The sequence below is a fragment of the Corvus hawaiiensis genome, chromosome 5 (assembly GCF_020740725.1).
Source record: "Corvus hawaiiensis isolate bCorHaw1 chromosome 5, bCorHaw1.pri.cur, whole genome shotgun sequence".
In the NCBI taxonomy this organism is placed as follows: domain Eukaryota; kingdom Metazoa; phylum Chordata; class Aves; order Passeriformes; family Corvidae; genus Corvus; species Corvus hawaiiensis.
In genome coordinates, this window is record NC_063217.1 from 75,514,743 (window position 1) to 75,534,573 (window position 19,831).

At 50.3% G+C, this 19,831-nt stretch overlaps 2 protein-coding genes across 3 annotated transcripts; one reads left to right on the forward strand and one right to left on the reverse strand.

The window, feature by feature from the left end:
* Window positions 1–300: 300 nt before the first annotated feature.
* On the reverse strand, window positions 301–7,150 carry PAQR3 (progestin and adipoQ receptor family member 3). 2 transcript variants are annotated; one of them, XM_048303805.1, is made up of 7 exons: window positions 6,828–7,149; window positions 6,577–6,739; window positions 5,369–5,524; window positions 4,458–4,655; window positions 2,955–3,045; window positions 2,498–2,646; window positions 301–2,066 (listed from the first exon to the last, which is right to left on the reverse strand). In XM_048303805.1, the coding sequence occupies exons 1-6, from the start codon at window positions 7,010–7,012 to the stop codon at window positions 2,504–2,506; spliced, it is 936 nt and encodes a 311-aa protein (XP_048159762.1). In that variant the 5' UTR covers window positions 7,013–7,149; the 3' UTR covers window positions 301–2,066; window positions 2,498–2,503. The 2 variants fall into 2 exon arrangements, with proteins under 2 accessions (XP_048159762.1, XP_048159763.1); XM_048303806.1 differs by lacking the exon at window positions 2,498–2,646 and having other exon boundaries at window positions 6,828–7,150.
* Window positions 7,133–19,550, forward strand: LOC125326668 (basic proline-rich protein-like). The gene is made up of 3 exons (XM_048305124.1): window positions 7,133–7,145; window positions 7,210–8,192; window positions 19,167–19,550. Exons 1-3 carry the CDS (start codon window positions 7,133–7,135, stop codon window positions 19,269–19,271), a joined length of 1,101 nt encoding a protein of 366 aa, XP_048161081.1. The 3' UTR covers window positions 19,272–19,550.
* The last annotated feature ends 281 nt before the right edge of the window (window positions 19,551–19,831 follow it).

Sequence of the window (19,831 nt, forward strand, 5' to 3'; positions counted from 1 at the left end):
CCTTCCTGCAGTTGTTTACTGGAGCAGGTTTTTTGAATGCTCCTTGTATTGATTTTACTCTTGGGTGAGCTGAGGTAAGAATGGAAATGGTCAAGAACAGAAAAAGCAGCAGCAGGACTGTTAATAAAGAATAGTGGTAGTAGGCTGCAAAGCCGAGTTCATCAGCAAATTCAACTAGAGATGCTACCCCCAAAATTCCCCGTCTGTGTAACCCACAGGATGTGGCACAAGTTCCGTGGCTGAGCCATTCACATCTATGGTTTTGCTGCATGAGATGCAGGAATGATGTTACTCCAAGGAAACAGTCAATGAACTGGAATTTATTTATAGCTTCAGTCTGTACACCAAAGACCATCATGCAGCTTGATAAATTGTGTCAAGTAAAAATGCACAGCTTGGCAATCAGTTTCCTTACCTGGTGAAAACTGCTAGAGTAGTTAAGAGTTTCCATTAAAAAAATACATTAGCCAATGCTAAAGTCAGTACTATTTCAGAGCACAGACACATTCTTCGAGTATTGCTGTACACATAACACTGGAAACAGACTTCTATACTTCCAAGTTCCTTGTCAGGCGTCAGTAGTAGTAATTAGTGCACTTGAAACTTGCTTGGCTGTCAAGTTAAAAGAAAATCATTAAAAATTCAGTGTTTACACTGAAAGGCTTAAAGCTCTGGGAGCTGAATTGTTAACACAGAGTCAGTTTTGTCAATACTTGTTTCTGGAGTTAAAAAAAACAAAACAACAAAAAGCACCAAAACCAGCCTCTCCATGCCTTCTCCATGCCCAAGGAGTTCAGGTGCCTGTCCACAAGCTTCCACCACCACTCCCCATGTCCTTGGCACACCCTGACCGGAGCACGAGCCCTATTCCCCTGCCTTAGCCCTGGGACAGGCAGCTTTGGGGGACTAACAGAGCCTGCCTGCCCTCAGGAAGTCACTGCACAAAGCCGGCCTCTCCCAGTGGAGTATGGGGAAGCCCCTTCCACAGGGACAAAGCCACTTAGGATTAATCCTAACAGCATCATTGCCTCTAACCTCAAAGTCCAAAGGATTTCAGTGCTGTTTGGAAGACTGGCACCCCTGGAGCTTAACTGTGCTGAGCTACAGCTACCCAATAACTAGGGTATTTCATGGCTCCCTGGTGTTAATTTTATAAGAGATGGTTCCACAACACATCCTGAAACTCCAGACAGCCTTTTCACTGTGGCAGGATTGTGGCAGCAAGTCCTTTTGGATAGCGGTGTCTACGAGCGCAGTATCACCTTGTGCACATGGAAAGGCCAAAGGTCAGGAATTTGCATCCGAGCAGGTTCACTGATTGTGAAACAGCAACAAACATGGACACGCAGGCTTAGTGCTACTCCTGGAATATTTCGGAATACTGATTCCAGATTACTGAAGGGATCTAGAGAAATTTCTTCAAGCAATGGCACTACCCCCCTTGGGGGAAGATCTGCAATGAAGATCTAGGTGTGCTGGCTATCATGTGATCTTAGCTCCCAGGGAACGGAAAAGAGCTTGTCCAGAGCAGGGCACAAATCCACTGCATTCCAGTTCATATGTTCCTGTGCCAACGCTGAAGCATAAGCACATCTTCCAGGCAAAGGCTAACGGATGCGCAGCCCACGGGGCTGTGGTTCGGATCCAGGACCGGGTCCCACAGTTCTCACAATTTTACAGCCACGCTGTCAGGAGTGTTCTCCTAAGTGTGCACACCACCTGAAAACTTGGAGTCCGGGCCTGAGCACCCTTGGCTTGAGCCGTTCACGTCTGCCACGCAACAAAACATCTTGCTGGGATCTGCATGCCAAGGTAGCTCAGCCTCCTGCTGTCCTGCTCCAGGAAGATCTGTTTGGTACTTGACTGTAGAGCAGGAAGTGGCTGAGAAAGAAATGCCCCTCAGATCCCCGGCAGTGCTGTTGGGTTTACCAAAGCTTGCAGTTACACTTTGTCCCAGCAAGCGGTAACAGTCCAGGAGTCAGGAAAGGAACTGCCTCAGTACTTGACAGCACAGCTCATCACATGAGGTCCAGACCCTCAGAGTCACAAATCCTCTTGTGCTGCCTCTGAAACAGAGCAGGGAAAGGAGGTAAATCACTATGCACATGTAATTAGCAACTCATCTGATTTCCACAACATCCACATCAATGCTAAGCAGACTGAAAACCTGACAAAAGCCTGAGGGAAAGGCTACTTAGGGCCAAGTACTAATGATCGTTTGAGATTATTAAGATTGTGACACTGAGCTGGAAGTGGTCCGGCAGGGCTTAGCCCAGCCTGCTCTAAAACTGCTCAAGGAGCCAGCAGCTCCACAGAGCTTCAGCCAGTGCAGCAGCACAGGTGGGCGGAGTGCCTGGCATCACATCCCTGCTTTTTCTTTACAGCAAGCATTGCACCAGTCAGCACCCACGCGGGGGCAGCGACCTGAGGTTCAGGCCAGGATTCCTGAAGCTTGTGGTTAGAGTATCCTATTCCCCGAGGGTGGTAATGGCCGTACCTTGGCTCACAAGTCCGTGCCGTACTCGGGGCAGGGCTTGCTGTGTCGGTACTGCATGATGTACACCGTGGACTGGTGCCACCAGTACAGCATCACCACTGCCAGGATGTGCCACACTTGGTGGCTCGAGCCGAGGTAGTTCAGCTGGCCTGCGGGGGAGAACAGGGGCAGGGAGTTCAGCTGTAAAATGCAGCCCCAGTGCATGCAGTGCAATCAGCAATCAGCCTCCTGCAGGGCTCCACGCTACCCTGCCCTTGAGGGGTGACGGGGAAAGTTCTTTAACGAACTCGATGGAAGTTGTCTGCCTCTTCCCACTGTTTTACTCTGTATGGGAACACCGCATGGGGAGCATGCTCAGTCGCCTCTCTCCTAGGAAGTTCAGGACCCACAGCAAGAACTGTGACACTGCAGGAAGCTTAACTGCAGAAAAAAAATCAGCCAGAAGAGAATTTCCTACCTGGGAAGTATCTTTCTGGAACTTTGGAAATATAGAAGAGAAAAGCTACAGCAGCGATGAAGTACATGACAACTACCCGCGGAGCAAACTCCTGCAAAAGAAAAGGAAGCTCTCCTATTCTGTTAGAAGGCAAAACCAGAAAAAAATGTCCCTGAAGATAAAAAAGGAAAAGGCACGACAGCACTGCATTTTCCTTCCCTGCCTGTGTCAGCTGTGCATACATCCAACGGGGACGCAAATGCCAAACTCCGGGAAAGCCTGAGTGGGCAGAAACGTCTTGTATTCCAGCCTCTCTGCCTTCTACACACAAACTACTCAGTTCAGCCTACAGCAGACATGGCATCTGTCCGTGAAAGGACGCCTGCCACTCCCCTGACCCTACACAGAACAGCCAGGGTGACGGACACTGCACTGCATATCCCACTTAAGCTGGGATTGCAGCTGCTGCACCAAAGCCCGCAGGACGGCTCACACTGGGTGGTCAGTAACCAGCAACTCAGTCACCAGGTGGATTTTATTAGCAGCATGTTTTGTTACCAAAAGTGGGCCATTTTTCTGAAGTATGGAAATAAAATGTGTACCATAGACACCATCCTGCTATCCCAGGGGAAGCCAAATGGGGAATTGTTGGGGCACAACTGCTATTGATAGGATTTTTAGAGGGCCATTGTGAAATGTCCTGTATAAAGGCCACATACATTTCCAAATGGTGCTCTGCCACATTCCACAGCAGTTCTGGACTAGGCTGAACCCTCACCCCAGGGGACAGCCTTCCATCCAGGCCAGCCCTGGCGTGTGCAGTTTGTGCTCACTGTGAAAAGGAAACATTTTCTTCAGCACCATCAGGTGTCCCTGGGTAACTGCAGCAATTTCACGGGGGTTCATACTGGGGCACACTGGACTGCCTTTGGCTGTACTGGGCTGCTGCTTGCACAGCATAATTCCAAGTCGTGAAACAAACAGGAAAACAGTAACATGAAAGAGCTGTTAGAGGAGGATTGCGTAGGAGACAGAGGGCTGAGCAGATAAATGCTGATTTCTGCTGCCAACCTAGGGAACAGAAGAGGAAACAAATAATCGTCCCATCATCCCAGTGTCTCCTGGTTGTCCTCTGGAGCTGTGGGGGTGGCCAGCCCCGAGCACTCATGCAGCCTGACTGGCTCCTTCCTGCTCCACAGCCACCTCAGCACCTGGCACCCTGCCCTGCTGTCTGCCCGCACAGGTTGCTCTGTGTGCAGGCACAGGCACACCTGGATCCAGCTTTCCTTCTCACTGTGCAACTTTAGGGCCACACAGCAGAATGAAGCTTCCCAAGCTGTCAACCCCCTCTCAACACATTTCTCAGTGTTCCCATGTGGATCATATTGACCAAAAGCATTCTGTCCTTAAAAGGAATTTTAACTCTTCCTGCTTCCCCATTGTTTCCCCAAGTGTAAGAAGACTCAAGGAAGACAGCAAGTGAAAAGCAAAAGGGAATCTTACTGACTTTTTTTTTTTTTTTACCTGTACAATGGATGCACCAACGCCGCCATTAAGCCAAACCCAGTGGATGGTGGGAATGATTCCATACCCAGACACGGAACAGAAAATGATGGAGCGCAGCCTGTGCCACTGCTGTGTGAGGTAACTGGGGTGGATCTGAGCAAAAAACACTGCCAGGATCATGGCCAGCACAGTGATCAAATACACCTGGCGCCAGTACTGAGGGCAAAAAGAAACAAAGGCAAGGTTGTGGGTTTGTTATCACAGGCAAAAGTCAGCTCTGGGCAGGAAATTTCAGTGACTGAGCACAGCGATACCTCAAACCTGTCCCTGCTGCAAGCACCAGCCGTGGGTCTGAGTGCAGGGCCCTGTGTTTGTCAGCTGGCACTGAGGGGAAGGGACTCTGTTGCTCAGGGGCACCTGGCGCCACAGCCTTCATTCCAAGCACTTCCTGCACCAGATGCTTTCAATGCACCTGTGCCTCACCAGCCCAGCTCAGGTCCTGGACAGCCATATCCACAGCAGGCCTTGGAAGGGAACTCATTTACTCATCCTCTATTAGATGGAGAGAAAATAAGCAGCTACCTCGTGGGCAATGCTGTTTGAATAAAGTACCTGTGATGGGACACATCCCATGATCAGCATCAGGCACTGGATACTGGTAGGACCTGTAAAGTTTCCCTGCCTTGAGAGGAATTTGAATATTTTCTTGAGGCTTGTGCGATCAACAGTTGGAAACGAAAACCTGCATTTGCCTGTCTCTTCAGCCAGCACAGTTCTGCCAGGGTCAGAGGGACGTGTTCCACTTCCCATCCCTGTCTCCCCACTCCTGTTCTGTTTGGACACCTGCACTGAACCCCCTTCCTGCAGCATGGAAACTACAGTGAGACCACAGGAACTAAACCCTGCAAGGACATGTGCTCCTGACTCACATTACTGCAGTAGAAGGCATAGAACACGCCTGACACATAGCAGCCCAGGATCCCGATGGAAATTCCCGCATAATCCAGTGCCATCCAGCGCCGGCTGGTCTTCTCCGAGCGGTGACAGCAGAACAGGTGATATCCTACTGAGCAAAGCATACAGACCTACACAGAGGGCCAGAGGAGGAGGATTAATTCCTTGAAAAGGAGCAGGGAGCACAGCAAGCTTCAGCTCTGCAGCTGGAGCAGGCACCTGGCCCGTGACGTGTTGTGCAGTGCACCTTGGTGCAGGCACTTGTGATCCCTGCCAGCCAGCCATAAAGCTTCTCTGGCAGGGAGAGGAGGAGCAGGACACTGCAAACCATGATAACCAGTTGCACAAGTAAGAAAAGTGGGCTTGTGAGGCTGAGTGAGCTGACAGTGCTCCAGGGACACACATCTGCACCAGTACAGGGGGATGATGAATTCCGCTGGGCCAAACTGCCACAGGCAGAGCCCAAAGCCCAAATCTGCCCTGACTGCCCAGCACCCACTGTGTGCCTTTACTGAGGGAACACACAGAAATTTAACTCTTATGCACAGGCTGCTTGTTTGCTCCTAGGCCGGCTTAAAATCTTTTCTCTGAGAAATGTTTGGTTCTCTGTGACCTTCTGCAAGAGCAGGGAGGAGCACTAGAGCAGTGCTTTCCCAGCCAGCAAGGGAGTTTTCCCCACTTGGGGCTGTACAGAGGCATCCTGTACCCCGCAGAGAACACAAATGGTGCCTTTGGCTTTCTGTGCTCTTGCAAGGACAGTGTACTTCACAGGAGCTGCAGTGGCCCATCGGCGACACACCTGAAGTCTGCTGTGGAAACAGATTCATCTGACAAGTAAGAAGTCACCAGCCCTCCTGCCCTTCCCGACCATCAGGCCACGACTGATCTCTGTGCTCCGGTGCTTGGCCCTTTCCAGCAGGACCTGGTGCTGTCTGGAGCCACGTCAGGCCCCCCTCAAGCTGCGGAAGCTCTGAGACACGGCCTGGACAAAGCACTTGTTTACCACTGACTCTCTCCTGTGCCAGCTGTGCTCGGTTTTCCCCAGCTTATTCCAGGTGAAATCCGACGCCACCACAGCGGCTTCTACCTCGAAGAGCGATGCCACTCAAACCGCGCTGTCCCCGGAGTGACCCGAGCCCGCACAGCGGGAGGGGCTCGACACTGCCCTGGAGCCGGCGCCTACCTGGAAGCAGAAGAGGCAGACGGAGCAGATGACGAAGTCCTCGCGGGAGGCGCCGGCCGCCGGCAGCACGGCCGTCAGGTCGTAGATGCCCAGCGTGAAGAAGAGCAGGAAGCCGAGCAGGTGGCTCCAGATGTTGACGGTCTCGTTGGAGAGGATGAAGAGGCTGAGGGAGAGGGAGGGAGACACAGGGCGGGGCAGGCGGTGAGCGGCGGCGGGGGCAGGGGAGGCCCGGGCCCTCGGGGCGCGCTCACCTCTTGATGCAGAGGCGGGAGGGCAGGTAGGCGCGGTATCCATCGGTGATGTAGGGGTTGTCCTTCAGGAACACCGGGATCTGCTCGTACGTGTAGAGCCGGATGCCGCGGGGCACCAGCACCGGCCAGTACTGGTAGCTGCCCAGCTCGATGTAGTGCGCGCTGCGCAGCAGCTTCTGGTGCATCCTGCTCGCCGCCGCATCGGACCGCCCCAAGCCGCCCTCACGGGCCAGGGGCCGGGATCGGGATCGGGATCGGGATCGGGATTGGGAGCGGCACCGGCAGCGGCGCCGGGAACGGCCGTGATGATGTCACCGCGTGGCGCCCACCAATGGCGTCACCGCGCGGCTCCGCCTCGTGCTGTGCCTCCAATGACCGCGAGGGGGCGCCCGAGAGCCTCCGCCGGGCCCCCCTCACAGCCCCGCAGCGCCGGCGGCTCCTCTCTGGCTTCCCGGACCTGTCAGGGCGCTTTGCGCTCCTCAGATCTCCAGGACTCGTCAGAGGTCTCAGAGGCGCCGGAACCCCCCGGGTGCCTCGGACTCCCGGGACCCCTCAGAGCCCTCGGACCTCTGGGACCGCCCTCAGAGTCCTCAGACCTGCCGGAACCCCCCAGGGCCCCTCAGAGCTCTCAGACCTCCCGGGACCTCTCAGACTTCCCGGACCCCTCAGGGCTCCTTGGACTCTTCAGACCTCCACGAACCCTCAGAGCCCTCAGACCTGCCAGCATCCCTCGGGGCGCCTCAGACTCCCGGGACCCCTCAGAGCCCTCAGACCTCTGGGACCCCTCAGACGTGCAGGGACCGCCCAGGACCCGGCAGAGCCCTCAGACCCGCCGGGATCCCCCGAGGTGCCTCAGACTCCTCAGGCATCCAGGACTCCTCAGAGTCCCTCAGACCTTTGGGACCCCGCTCCCCCTCCCCCCGCCCCGCTCTCCCGGGCCCGTCAGAGCCCTCAGACCTCGAACCCCTGAGGTGCCTTGGACTCCTCAGACCGCTGGGGTGCCTCAGACCTCTCAGATTTCCAGGATCCCTCCGATCTGCCAGGACCCCTCAAAGCCCTCAGACCTGTGAGGACCCCCCAGGGCGTCTCAGGCTCCTGGGGCCCCTCAGAGCTCTCAGACCCTCACGACCCTCTGGGACACCCTGGGGCCCCTCAGTCCCTCCAGGATCCCTCAGACTTCCAGGACTCCCTGAGGTACCGTGGACTCCTCAGACTCCTGGGGTGCCTCAGACTCAGACCTTCCAGGGCCCTCCAGGACTCCTCAGAACCTCTGAACTCACGGGGACCTCCTGGGGCCCCCCTGGACCCTTCGGCCCCCCAGAACAACAGAGACGTGCCTTTGGGCCACTCAGCCGTTCCTCTCAGGTAGGCCCGAGGCTGCAAACCTTAGTGAGAGAGGCCAGGAACACACCGGTCAGGTTGAACAACACGGAGGGCTGTCATTCCCAGCGGGAATGGCAATTGCGTTGTGCAAGAGCAATGTCTGGTTAAGTGAGATCATGATTACAAGCATTTTGGGGGTTTCCCAGGGTACTCTGCGAAGTACCAAAAAAGTCTTAGTAACGAGGAAGACTCTTCCAAAGGTTTGCATTGCCTCAGTAAGAAAAGCTGTAGGTAGTTTACCAGCTGCTTTTAATGGTTTTTTTGCTAATTAAAAAAAGAAAAAAAAAAAAAAAAAGGTGGGGGAAAAGCAGTAATTCCCTAGGTATAATAAGACTTTTGGTTTCAAGGTTGTGTGGGGAAGGCCTCTACAAAGGTCTTTGATTTCATTAAACCAAACAGTGTGGGGAGTGTGTGGGGTTTTCCCATGGGAGAGGTGTGTAATATGGAGTAAAAGATGGGGATGATGGGAGTTTAAAATCCACACTGACACTCAAGGCCAGGTGTTCAACAGAACCAGCTGTGCTGTGTCACCCCCAGATTTGTGTTACGCTGTTTGGTTCCCCATATTAAGCTGGATTTGTTCAGCAGCAGCTCTCGAATATTTGTACCAATCACTGAGATTTCAGTGTCAGTGTCCTGAGAGCGCTGTTGTTCCTGCCCCTGCAGACCTGCTGGCAGCTCCTCCTCCCTCCTGCGCGGCTGCTCTGCGCGCTGGGCACCTTTTCCCCCTCACGTAACCCTAGGACCTTGGAGTTTCCCAGAGGAATCCTGTTCACAATTATATTTGAGCAGGCTTAGCTTTAACATACTTGCCTGTGTCTCAACTTCCCGGGATGTATTTGGAGCCTGACCCAGAGTGGTTCATTCCCGTTTTACTTTGTTTCTGTTTTCTTTTGCATACTGCTTCTCTGGTTCAGGATTTTCCCTTCGCCTAAGCTTGCTACTAAAGAAATTAACAACACCAATTTAGGAAAGAAACATAGAGAAAACACATTCTGTGGGGAGATCCTCAGCTGTAGCTGTTGTGAGAGAGAGCCCCGGATATCAGTGAGCTGTGGGAAAACTGTGTGCACTCCTGCCAGCTCCCGCTGACAGATCCAGAGATTTCTTGTTTGCTCCAGTGTCAAACCACTTTCATCAAGCCAAATGGTGATCAGAAAGTTGCTACCAAGTTAAAAACCTTAATTAATTTTAATTGTCCATTGTCTCATTAGCTTACTGAGAGCATCGTACCTGGAAAAAGCACTTTGGTTCTAAGCCCGGTGCAATTCCGATGAACTCCCAAGTGCTTCAAGGGGTTCAGTCAGAAGAAATCAGCGCTGACAGCACTTTTTTTTTTTTAAAGAAGCTTTAATTGGCTGTTAAGTTAGAGCTTTGAAGCTTTGATAGGAGGAGTGTTATAGGTTAAATTAATAGGGAAGATTGAGAAACAATTAGGGCAGCTTTAAATTAATTACTTACACTATTTATTTTGAGCGTATTGAACAGTTGTGTTGTATGTGTAAGGGATTGAAATTAGCCATCGGTGCAAGGTAGCTTTGACCTAAATTGACCTTCCTGGGTAAGTAAGTAGCTTGCCCTCATTCCTACACTGGGTCCTGCATTTTACTGACAGGTAAGATTAATTGGGAGAAAAGATGAATACGCTTGAGAGGTTCCGTACTTTTCTGTTGGGACTGGAGTCAGCTGTGCAGATAGAGGTAGGGAAGGCTTTCAGAGAGGGCATTCGCCCTCCCTGCCTGCTGAGGAGCACATTCAGAGCAGGTAGTTCAGGGGGCAGCTGCAGGTTGTGCCCAGGGTGGAGTATTGGCCGACGCCTCCGGCAAGGAGCCGTGACCTGACCCTGTGCCTCACCAAGGGCTCGGGGCTCTGCGGCTCTGGGCGGGTGACGAGGCACGCCGAGACACAGCAAGAGCCGATGGCTCAGCAGGAAGCTCCCAGACTGGGGGCTCAGCCTGGGAGGTTACAAACGCCCGGGGAATCCTTTGTCCCGGGACCTTCCCGAGGCACCTGCTCAAGCTGCTACTGTGTGTCTGCACCACGTTTAAATTACTTAGGGAACAAGAGGTTCCCTAAGTGACTCTGCCATTCGAGCCGAGCTGGTAAGGAAACCTGGTCGGACTGTGTGAGATCCAACAGGATCTTTTTGTGCCCTGCTCCATTTATGCTCTGGTTTTCCAGTGAGCAGCCGGGGGAAGAACAATGATCCCAACCAAATATCTTAAATGTTGATGGCAGAATGTAAGCAAACCCCAAAGTGGTTCAATTTTAAAACTGAAAGGCTGGAAATATTCGCGGTGCTGATTTTTGAGGCACTGAAACTGTTTCTTCCGCTCCTGCTTTCCCTATCTGTAGGCGGCCCCTCCCGGCCGTGCTGCGGGGCGGGAGGAGGCCGGTGACAGGAGGACCCGGGGCAGGCGGGGGTCGGGGCATCCTCCCCGTCATGCCCAGCTCTCCCTGCAGGTGTCAGCCTTGCTCCGCGCTACCGCCCGTCCTGCCGCCGCACCTGGGCCCGCCTCCCGCCAGCTGCCTCGGTAGCCTCGTCCTCATTCCATAGAACTCGGGGCTCGACCCGGCGGGGCCGCGCCTTGCAGACCCCTAGCAGTGCGCATCGGGGCGGTGCTGGTGTTCCTAAAATTGCCGTGGCTCCCAGTTTGATCCTCCTCTGAAGTGCCCGGCAAAATGCCTCCTCCCGAGTTTTGTTCGGGGGCTTCTCACCTTACAAGTAAGGAAACGCGAGGTGCTCTGGGACTTCTTTTTCCACTGTTGGAATCCGCTGCTCTGGGAGAATTCAGCTTGCTCTGAATTTTCCAGAAAAGACAGATTAGTGCCCAGGAATTAAGTCTTTTATCAGGCTGCCTTAGTTAGGAAAATGCATCTGGGAATGTTGGCGCAAGGCACTGCATATCTTCCTTTGCATTGTGCCTACAGCGGTGTTGGTGGATAGCTCAGGGTTTCTTTGCCTGTGATAAACACAGTTGTGTTTTCCCTGGGGACAGGAAGCAGGAGAGATATATTGGAATCCTGTGTGCAGCAATTTGGCAAAACTTGTGGATGAAGTATAGGCACTGTTTTATGGCCACGGAGACCATGTAGCTGTTTGTGTGCATGGAGTGTCCGTGTGCACCAGGCCATGTGTGACATCAGGAGGGGAGATATTAAAGCCCCTTGCCATGTACAAGATAGGAATCCTGTCTCCAGTTCTTGGAAGTAGCCATGGCAGCTGTGCAATGGATTCCTGGATGTTGGTATGCAGTGGAGTCACATATAAGAAACTAAGATTTGTAGCCTTGTGGGAGTCAAAGAGGCTTTGAAAGAGAGGGAGTGTGTGTGTGTGTGTGCAAGAATAAAAATCTCAGGACACCCCTGATCCGCCAATTCCCTTCATGAGAGAACACTAGGAATGCAAGTACTTTGTGTTTGATAATGACTTTAATACCAAGAAAGCTTGGTTTCAAGGTCCTCTTCCCTGAAGGTCTTCTCTCCTCCCACTGTCCCCACTAGCAGTTTTGTGGCCAAGTTCCCCGTGGTTTCCTGCAGCTCCTTAGTTTAGCACTGAGCAGCTTCCAGGAGTGCCCCAGACAGACCTGCTGACATCTGCGTGGGGACTCGGCTCTCTTTCCTCTCCCCATGGAGAGATGCCATGTGATGTGTGCACTGAAGCGACTTGGTTTGGTAGGGCTCTTCTTTCCCTTTTTTTTTTTTCCTTTTTTTTTTTTGGGGGGGGGGCGCGTTTTTGTTTTTTGATTCAATCCCTTTGGCTTTCCTCTCCAGCTTCTGAATCTCAGCATCTGTCAGTGGTGCGATAAATTCTCTTTGGTGATAAGAGAACAGCTGCCAATAGCAAGAGCAGGGATGGCACTTGGGTGTTTTCCTGCTGTGCGAGCCCTTGCAGTCAGCAGAACCGCCCTGTGCACACAATGGAGAAGGCACCTCTCCTGCCCAGCCCACTGTTCTGCTCCCAATTTAGCAACATCTTTTCCCTCCGCGTTAAGCAGATGCACACGAACAATTGTGCAGCATAATAGAGTCCTGAACTGAAAGAACTGGAAGTAATTCACAAATCACTTTTTTCTGGATACATTCTGAAAGTGGAAGCGGTCTGGGGCCAATAAAGGAATTTTTTTGAGAACTGCAGGGATTTTCAGGGAAAGAGAGAAGCCGCTTTTGGAAAGATTCTTAATCATGTGGGGTGGTGTTTCCTAGCACAACAGTCTGCTTGCAGTGAAATTGGTAGAGGAAAAAAGTCCTTTCTGTGGAGTTCGGGTGTTTTGTTTTTCATATTTAAAGGTCTCTCTCACTCCTGCCTGCCTATAAAATTTTATCACAACTGGAATTCATGCCACAACAGAAGGCACTTCGTGACCAATTATTTTGACTAGAGAGGTTTTGCTTCTCTAGTTGGGGTAAGTTTAGTTGATGTATTTACAATGAGGGTAAAATTCCAGGCATTGTGGACAGCTTTGGTCCATAAGGTAATTTTGGAGAAGTATGTGGGTTTGGGAATTTGCTAAAGAAAGAACCAGACCGTTCCTCTGGAAGTCTGAGGCTCCCCTCACCTGGTTGGAGTCTGACAGCAAATTTACCAAAGGGGATTGTGTTTGTAAGGCACTTAAAAGTCAAACCAGCCTTTCTGTAAAGTCATCCTGTGGGTTTTGCTGTAAAGCCTCACTGGTGCTGACGGATATCTCCAGGTATTTGAATGTCGTTGTAAGCAGGGCCACAGACGCATGTTCTCATTTGGTTCTGATGAGGAGTCCTATGCTGAAATCAACTGACCTTTTCCAAAATTCCTTCCAAACTTTTACTGTGCTTTTTAATCTGATATATGAAGCACTGCTTTAATCCAAACAAGGCCTGGGTACTGGCATTTGGGATCATCTCACTGCACTTCCTTTTGGCTTGTTTTTTCATCATCTGCCAAGATGAACACATGCAAATCATGTTTTTTTCCTGTCTGTGTTGCTAAATGCCACAATCTCTGCTAAGTAGCAGTGGTGTGGTTTGAGAATTGGCAATATCAAAATGAAGGTTTGCCTTGCCTCCCAAAATGCTCCAGAAAGATCCAGGAAATGGGGAGGAAATGATTGTCCTGTTCAGCTCTCTGCACTGTGGCTATTGTTGCCTGCCTGCCAGATTGGGGTTTTCCCCTTGCTACTTAGTTTGTCTTCAGATAGGTTTTTCTCAGTTGTTTTGATTACTAAAATTGCAATTCCGTGATCTTCTGAAGACACACAGGTTATCTTCCCTCTCTTATCCTCATTCTCTGTCTAGCTTCATTAAGTCATGGAGACTTACAAGTGCCAAGGAGGAGGCCGTGTATTACGAAGTACTGGGATGCCGGTGAAGAACCAAGTACAGTGTAACAACTCCTGCAACTGCTTTTAATCCCTTATTTCGTGATGTCTTGTGTTTGTCTACTTTTCATGCTAGTAGATGCCCCAGTCCCATCTCCATGGGGGCCTGGGCGACCTGGAATGCTCCTTTTCAGCTATTACCTGGACTAAAAATTCTCGGCAGACAAGAGAGGGAAGGAAATTTGGAACCTGCTTTCCTACCTAATTTTTTCCCTTTTTTCATCAAATTATTTGACCATTTCATCTATTAATTCCACATATTTAAGCTAATGGGTTGGTTTTTTTAGGTTGTCAAACATTAAGCAAGGTCCACAGAAGATTATTTCCCAGTCTTAGAAGCATCTGTTGGAATTTTCCTCTGTTGTCCAGTCGCATCCTCCTTGCCATTCCCTTTCACAAACCATGCTGTATACTGTATCTCATCAGTCATACAAAACTCACCAGCATGTCCCACAAATGGCTGCAGAGCACTTGGATTTGACCAGTCTTGAGAATTCTGTTCTGCTTCTGCTCCTCCTTTCTCTGCGACCTTGGAATGACAGTAACCTGGTGTTCTGGGAAAAACGAGGTAGTGATTGAACTCCCTGTCTGTGCTGTGTACATTGAGCCATGAGGAGTTAGAATTCTGCTACTCTTGCCCAAAGCCCATCTTGATTCTGTTTCCTGTTTTCCTACAGTCTGCTAAGCTGATGGATGCCTTCTGACGGTGTTCTGCTGTTGGAGTGACTGCTGGAATGAAAGCTTTGTGCTCCACAGAAGACACAGTGCTGGAGCCGCGGTTGTGTCAGCCTGTGCTGTGTCACTGGGGAGTGATCGTACCAACATGTGAAGTGTGCTCTTCCCCCACTGAGATCTGATTGCCGCCGACGTGCTGAATGGCAGGAGTGACTCCTGAAAGCCTGCAGATGATCTGTGCTGCTGGGGAGGGGTTTGGAGCGGGAATCCAAGAGCAGCGTGGGGATGTGGAGCTGTTCGCAGCTCCCTTGCCTGTCCTAGGGCCACGTGTCATGGAGAGCCATCGGGCTTGGCTACTCTGGGTATTCCTGGCAAGCTGGGACTTTTTTCGGCAGCCTTGCAAGGAGTTGAATGGCTGCAGATGCTTCCTCCTGACTGGAGCTGGGAGTTTGAAGGGCAGCTGAATTTGCTAATGTTGGTGCTTTGATGCAGAGTGTGAGAAATGGTGATGAGGCATGAGGCAGAACAGCTTGCTCGATTGCTGCTGGAGTGACTCCGCCATGCTGACAGTAGTTAAAAACATGGCTTTGGTGCATAGGCTTAGTTAATATATAGAACTTGGAAGGCAGCTCAGAACAGCTATGGGCAATGGCCATGGGCTCTCTCTCTGTCTCTTTTAATAGAGTCACTTCCCTGCCCAGAACTGCACTTTAATTTTCAGTCTCTTTAGGGTCATTAGAGAAGACTGACATTTTGGGAACATTTGTACAGTACAAGTATGAATAACGGTATCCATGCTTTGTCCTGCAAGGGGATGTGCAGTGAGGTCAGGGTTATTTTCCTGGTTGTTAGCAGTGGTGACATTTTTGTTTCAAGTACAAAACATGGTGTTCTTTTTGCTGGAGAGTTAGTCCAAAGCAAAGGCTCAGCTGGGGTCAACTAGAACCAGGACATACTGGATGGGCTGTGCTTTCTTGGAACAGCGGGACGTGATTGGGTTAACTTCCCAGAGGAACCTCTCCTGCAGTAGAAAAGTGACTTTAACAGCTGTAGCTCTCTGGCCTTCTCTTCTGCACAGCAAGTAGGAAGAACAAGTAACTCTGCCACCTGTGAGAAGTCTGGCTGGCACAAAGACTACACTGAACATGGCTGACACCTCACATCCGAGGACCTGCCATCCTGCAGGCTGCTTGCTTGCGTTCAGGCAGCCTGATCTGCCCTCATCCTCACCTCCTTGGCTATCCAGAAACGGTGTCAGTGGTTCGGGAAGAGAGACCTCTTAGTTCCTACCTGGCCTCGTTGTTCATGATGCTGCAGGAAGCAAAATCCCAACAGAAGCATGTCCCGCAGGCAGCTGGGAAGGGCTGTGGTGTTCCTCAGGTCATGGAGAGACCTGCCACTGCCAGCCAGAATGAGAGGGAGCTGCAGGATGGGCAGAGACAACCCAGGAGAACAGATGACCTTGACTGCACATCCATGTCTCCGTATCCAAGTCCTTTCAACTTTGTCAGAGCTTTTCAGATAATTTTCTCAATTAACGATTGATGTGCCAGCTGTTTCTAAGGTGGGCTCAGATGGTGAACTTGGTCACTCACGTTGGCGATCGGTCCCTCCGTGGGTGATCCCACTGACTTCAGCGGGAGTACTCGCTGCAGAGGGAGATTCACCCCGGACGAGGGGGATCCTTCCTGTGCAGGTGGGGGATCGGTCAAAGAGACAGCAATCTTGGGTTTTTTGTTTAGCCTCAAAGTATTCATCCTTGTGTTCTCCAGGTTAAGACATGCATCAGCTAATGGAAGTGGATGCCAAATGCCCCTGGAGTTGCTGAAAGAATATTTATCAACATTTCTCTCTTCACCACATTGCATTTAAAAAAAACCCCAAAACAAAAAACCACAAAAAAACCCCAACAAAAAACCTGCAGCCTCATTATTATTTCAGTGTAACTTGTGCCATGAGGAGATCAAGCAAGCATGTCAGTGTGACTGTCAGCGTGAAGAGACCAACTGTGGCTCTGTGTGTGAGCGAGTTCTGGGCACGCTACGTCAGGGGCACTGGTGAGTTTCTTTCAGGTTGCTGGAATGCTTTTTTGGGGGTTTTTGTTTGAGGGGTTTTTTGTTTGTTTGTTTGTTTGTGGGTTTTTTGATGGACTAGTAAGTTATTAGGATGTGGACTTGTCAAACAGGCTTGCCAGGTTTTCAGCAGTCATCCCAAGTGGACTGCCTAAAAAAGGGCTGGCACTGCATCACATGGAAGGACCGATGATATGTCATATATTTTTAATGGGCAAAATGTTTTAATAAACATTCTCCCTCCTAAAATACTGGATTTTAAAATAGGTTTTAGCCTTGAGCCATGTAGCTACCCAGCTGTGAATTTTATAAGGCAACAATCTCCACACCATTAGATGTTATGACTGATATGCCAGTGATGGCAACAGTAAGTATTTCCACACATTAAGAAAGTTTCCAGTAGCACTTAAAGGAAGTATGGCTCTACTTGGAAGATTTTCTCAGCTCAAACTTAAAGCAATTTAATAAAATTATGAAGTCAGCCATGTACTGTCTTCTAGTGAGCTGCAAGTTCTGTGTATTGAAGCCGTGCTGATTGCTGCGCCCGACAGCTTTGATCACATCGCCTGATGCTTTTGAACATCAACATTACTTTTCTTCTCCTGTGATTTCTGCATCCTTAGCTACTCAAAATCCAGCTGGAAGGTTGCACAATGGGGCATATGAGACCCCAGCATGATCTACCACAGTTATCTTGGTTCGTAGGAAAGGCCTGCCTGGGCTGTTTGATTTTTTTTTTTTCTGGGTTGCAGCAGTTATCTTGTTTTATTTAGAAGTGTTTGGGACCAAGTCTCAAGTTGAAAGGTGATCCAGTGATCCCTGTTTGGGCAACCCAAGTCCCTCCTGTACAGTGACTTCTGTGCAGTGATCAGTAAATCACGTAGCCTGCTGGAGATCTTAAACCTACTAGCAAGTCAAACATTGTCCCTCTTGAAAATGTCACACCTCTCATCCACCGCAGAGAGTGAAATCTGAATGTTTGTGTGTGTGTGTGAAAGAGAGAGCAGATAGACGTGAACTTCTGCTCTTTGTTGTTCTTTCTTGCCTCCTCTGTGAGCTGTGATCCTTTACTTACACGTGGGATAGGAGAGTTTATGAAGTTGAAAACAAGTGTTATAGTTTACGGGCTCTTTGCAGTTTGGGGTGGGATAAAGCAGATGTGGGTTTTGTGATTATTTTTAATTTACATTCAGCACTGGGGCATTTATTTACTTTACAGAAAATCCCCTTTTTTCAAAGCAAAGGTATTGGTTAAAATTCCAGTAGTCATTCAGAAATTCTGCACAAAGTCATTCTTTTAATAGTTTACAATTAGTTTCAAGCTGTAGACGGTGACAGCAGGCTTTCTGTCATGCTCCTGTTGGACAGGAATAGAAGCACAAACATGGCTTGAAAAATCTGACAAGAACTGATACAAGGGTGGTGTTAATCCTTTGCAGCCTGCACGGTTCCATCCCGCACTGGTGCTGCCAGCTCTCTGGTGAGCTGATAGAGCTGTAGTGAACAGTCCAATGGCTCAGCTGTGTCCTGTCAGGTTTTTTTCTTCTGGTGTCACTAAAAGGTACTCACATTTCTAGCAATGCAGGAAGGAACTTTTCATGGCTGCTCACGTGGTGATTTGTTTTACCAGCAAATAGGGATTCCGTATCATTAGACTTTTCAGATTTGGTATGTCTCTGGTTTTGGCAGTTGAACCAGAAGACCCTTGAAGAGAAGTTAGAAAATTGTTTGTGCAGTTTCACATCTTTTTTGCACTTAGATAGATGGTGGCCTTCCTTTCACAGAGGAATGACTTGCTCTTACTCCGCAGTTTTGGCATTATCTATTGGTGATGGCCGGGGAGAAGAGAACCCAGAGGTCCTGGGTGCTGGCTGCTGTAAGGGTAAATGACACCAAGCAGCCTCTGTCCCACTGGGCTTTTCAGTCCAGAAGATCCATCACAACAAAGGAATTAAAATACCGCAGACAAAGTCACTGTACCAGGTTCCCACTCAGGAGGCTGTTGGGTTCACCTGGAGGTCTTGTGGTGCTCCTAGCAAAGGAGTGAAAATAACTTCGCCTGATGCTGTGGTATAGGGTAGGGCTTTGGAAAGGCACGTCCAGATGTGCCTTTTGGTGTCCATTTCTGTTTCAGGTAATTCCTGTTTCTCATACTTCGGAGCAAGTGACAGCACATCCCCAGCTCTGAAGTTCCTGTGGTGCCTAAAACTCTCCCAGGGATTTGTGCAGCCTTATCACCTGCACTCCTGAGCAAGCTTAGGGATCTGCAGGATGGGGTTTGGTATTGAGCAGGATAAAGCCTTCCTGCAGGTTATCTCTTGTGATGGGATCTTGTTTCCTGACACTAGCCAAGTGTCACTCACTCCGATACCACTCCTCTCCCTGTTCCTCCTGTGATGTCTGTAAGGAGCAGTTAGTTAAATGGCAAATAAATCTGACTCCTGTTAGATGAAAAATCAAGTCAGGTAAGTTGCTGCTTGTTTTGCTTTGACTGCCGTGTCTATTAGGCAGTGATTTCTGGCACCTTCTCCTTGCTGCTGTCACCCCTCATAAACTCCATTCCCAGGGGCCTGACAAACTTGTGTGGCACTGGAGAGCAGCGTGGCTTACCTGCCATGGGAGGGTATTCCTGCCCCAGCTGCCCGGCCTTCCCCCTGGAGCTTGGGGCTGGGGGAGAGCCGCAGAGCTGGATGCTCTGCTCTGGCATTGCAGGGAGGGCCACAGCAGGTGGTGGGGAGCAGGGGCCTGTGGTGGGGAGGAGAGGCTCTGCCCTGTTAGTGCCCAGCCCAGGGTGGAGGTGGAGCAGGAAGAGGCAGCACAGTGATCTCATTCCATGTTTCTCTATGTGCCAGGTGTTCCTGCGGGCTGAGAAGAGCCCTTTGGTCATGAGGATGGGGCAGAGGGACCCCGTGTGCATGGTGTCATCAGCAAGGATCTCCTCCTCCCCAGCACGCTGAGAAGGGACAGGTAATTTGCTTCCTCCTGGGGGGAAGAGGAGCTGTGGCAGGCCCTCCGTTCCAGGCCGTGTGACGGCATGTGGACCCCCAATCTCCAGGTGCCCCCGGAAGCGCCGCTGCGATAGCGGGAGGGCAGCGCCGCACGTGCGGCACAGTGCTGGCATGGCCTGCGCGGGGCTCTGGTTAAGTCTTGAAAGACTTTGTGGGTTATGACATTCCCCTAAATGTGCTGAGCTTTCTTTAACCTTTCATAAAACATTGTGATCTTTATGGACTGTATCATATTGTGCAGTAATGTGCTTTATTGTCCACAGAATAAGCTTTTCTTAAAGATAATTGGAAAGCTGGAAATGGCTGCTATCGGCTGATTTTTTTTTTTAATACATTATTTCTGAAATGGGCCTGGTGTAATAATGACCCTATCTGTTCAAGATTTAAGATTTGTCTTGGCAGAGAAAATTGATCCATTTCACCTTTGTCTAATGGAAATTTTTATCTGGGATTATCTGTTTATGTAAATGAATGTTCCTCTGAAAAGAGAACTTGAGGGGGCTGTAAAT

Excerpts from the sequence above, each read along its gene's own strand:
- LOC125326668 (XM_048305124.1), top strand. Across the intron at positions 8,193-19,166 it reads CACTCAGCCGTTCCTCTCAG|GTGTTCCTGCGGGCTGAGAA; the intron begins GTAGGCCCGAGG and ends TCTATGTGCCAG.
- PAQR3 (XM_048303805.1), bottom strand. The coding sequence starts at position 7,012 with ATGCACCAGAAGCTGCTGCGCAGCGCGCACTACATCGAGCTGGGCAGC. Across the intron at positions 6,740-6,827 it reads TCCCGCCTCTGCATCAAGAG|CCTCTTCATCCTCTCCAACG; the intron begins GTGAGCGCGCCC and ends CCTCTCCCTCAG. Across the intron at positions 4,656-5,368 it reads ATGCCTTCTACTGCAGTAAT|TACTGGCGCCAGGTGTATTT; the intron begins GTGAGTCAGGAG and ends TTTTGCCCTCAG.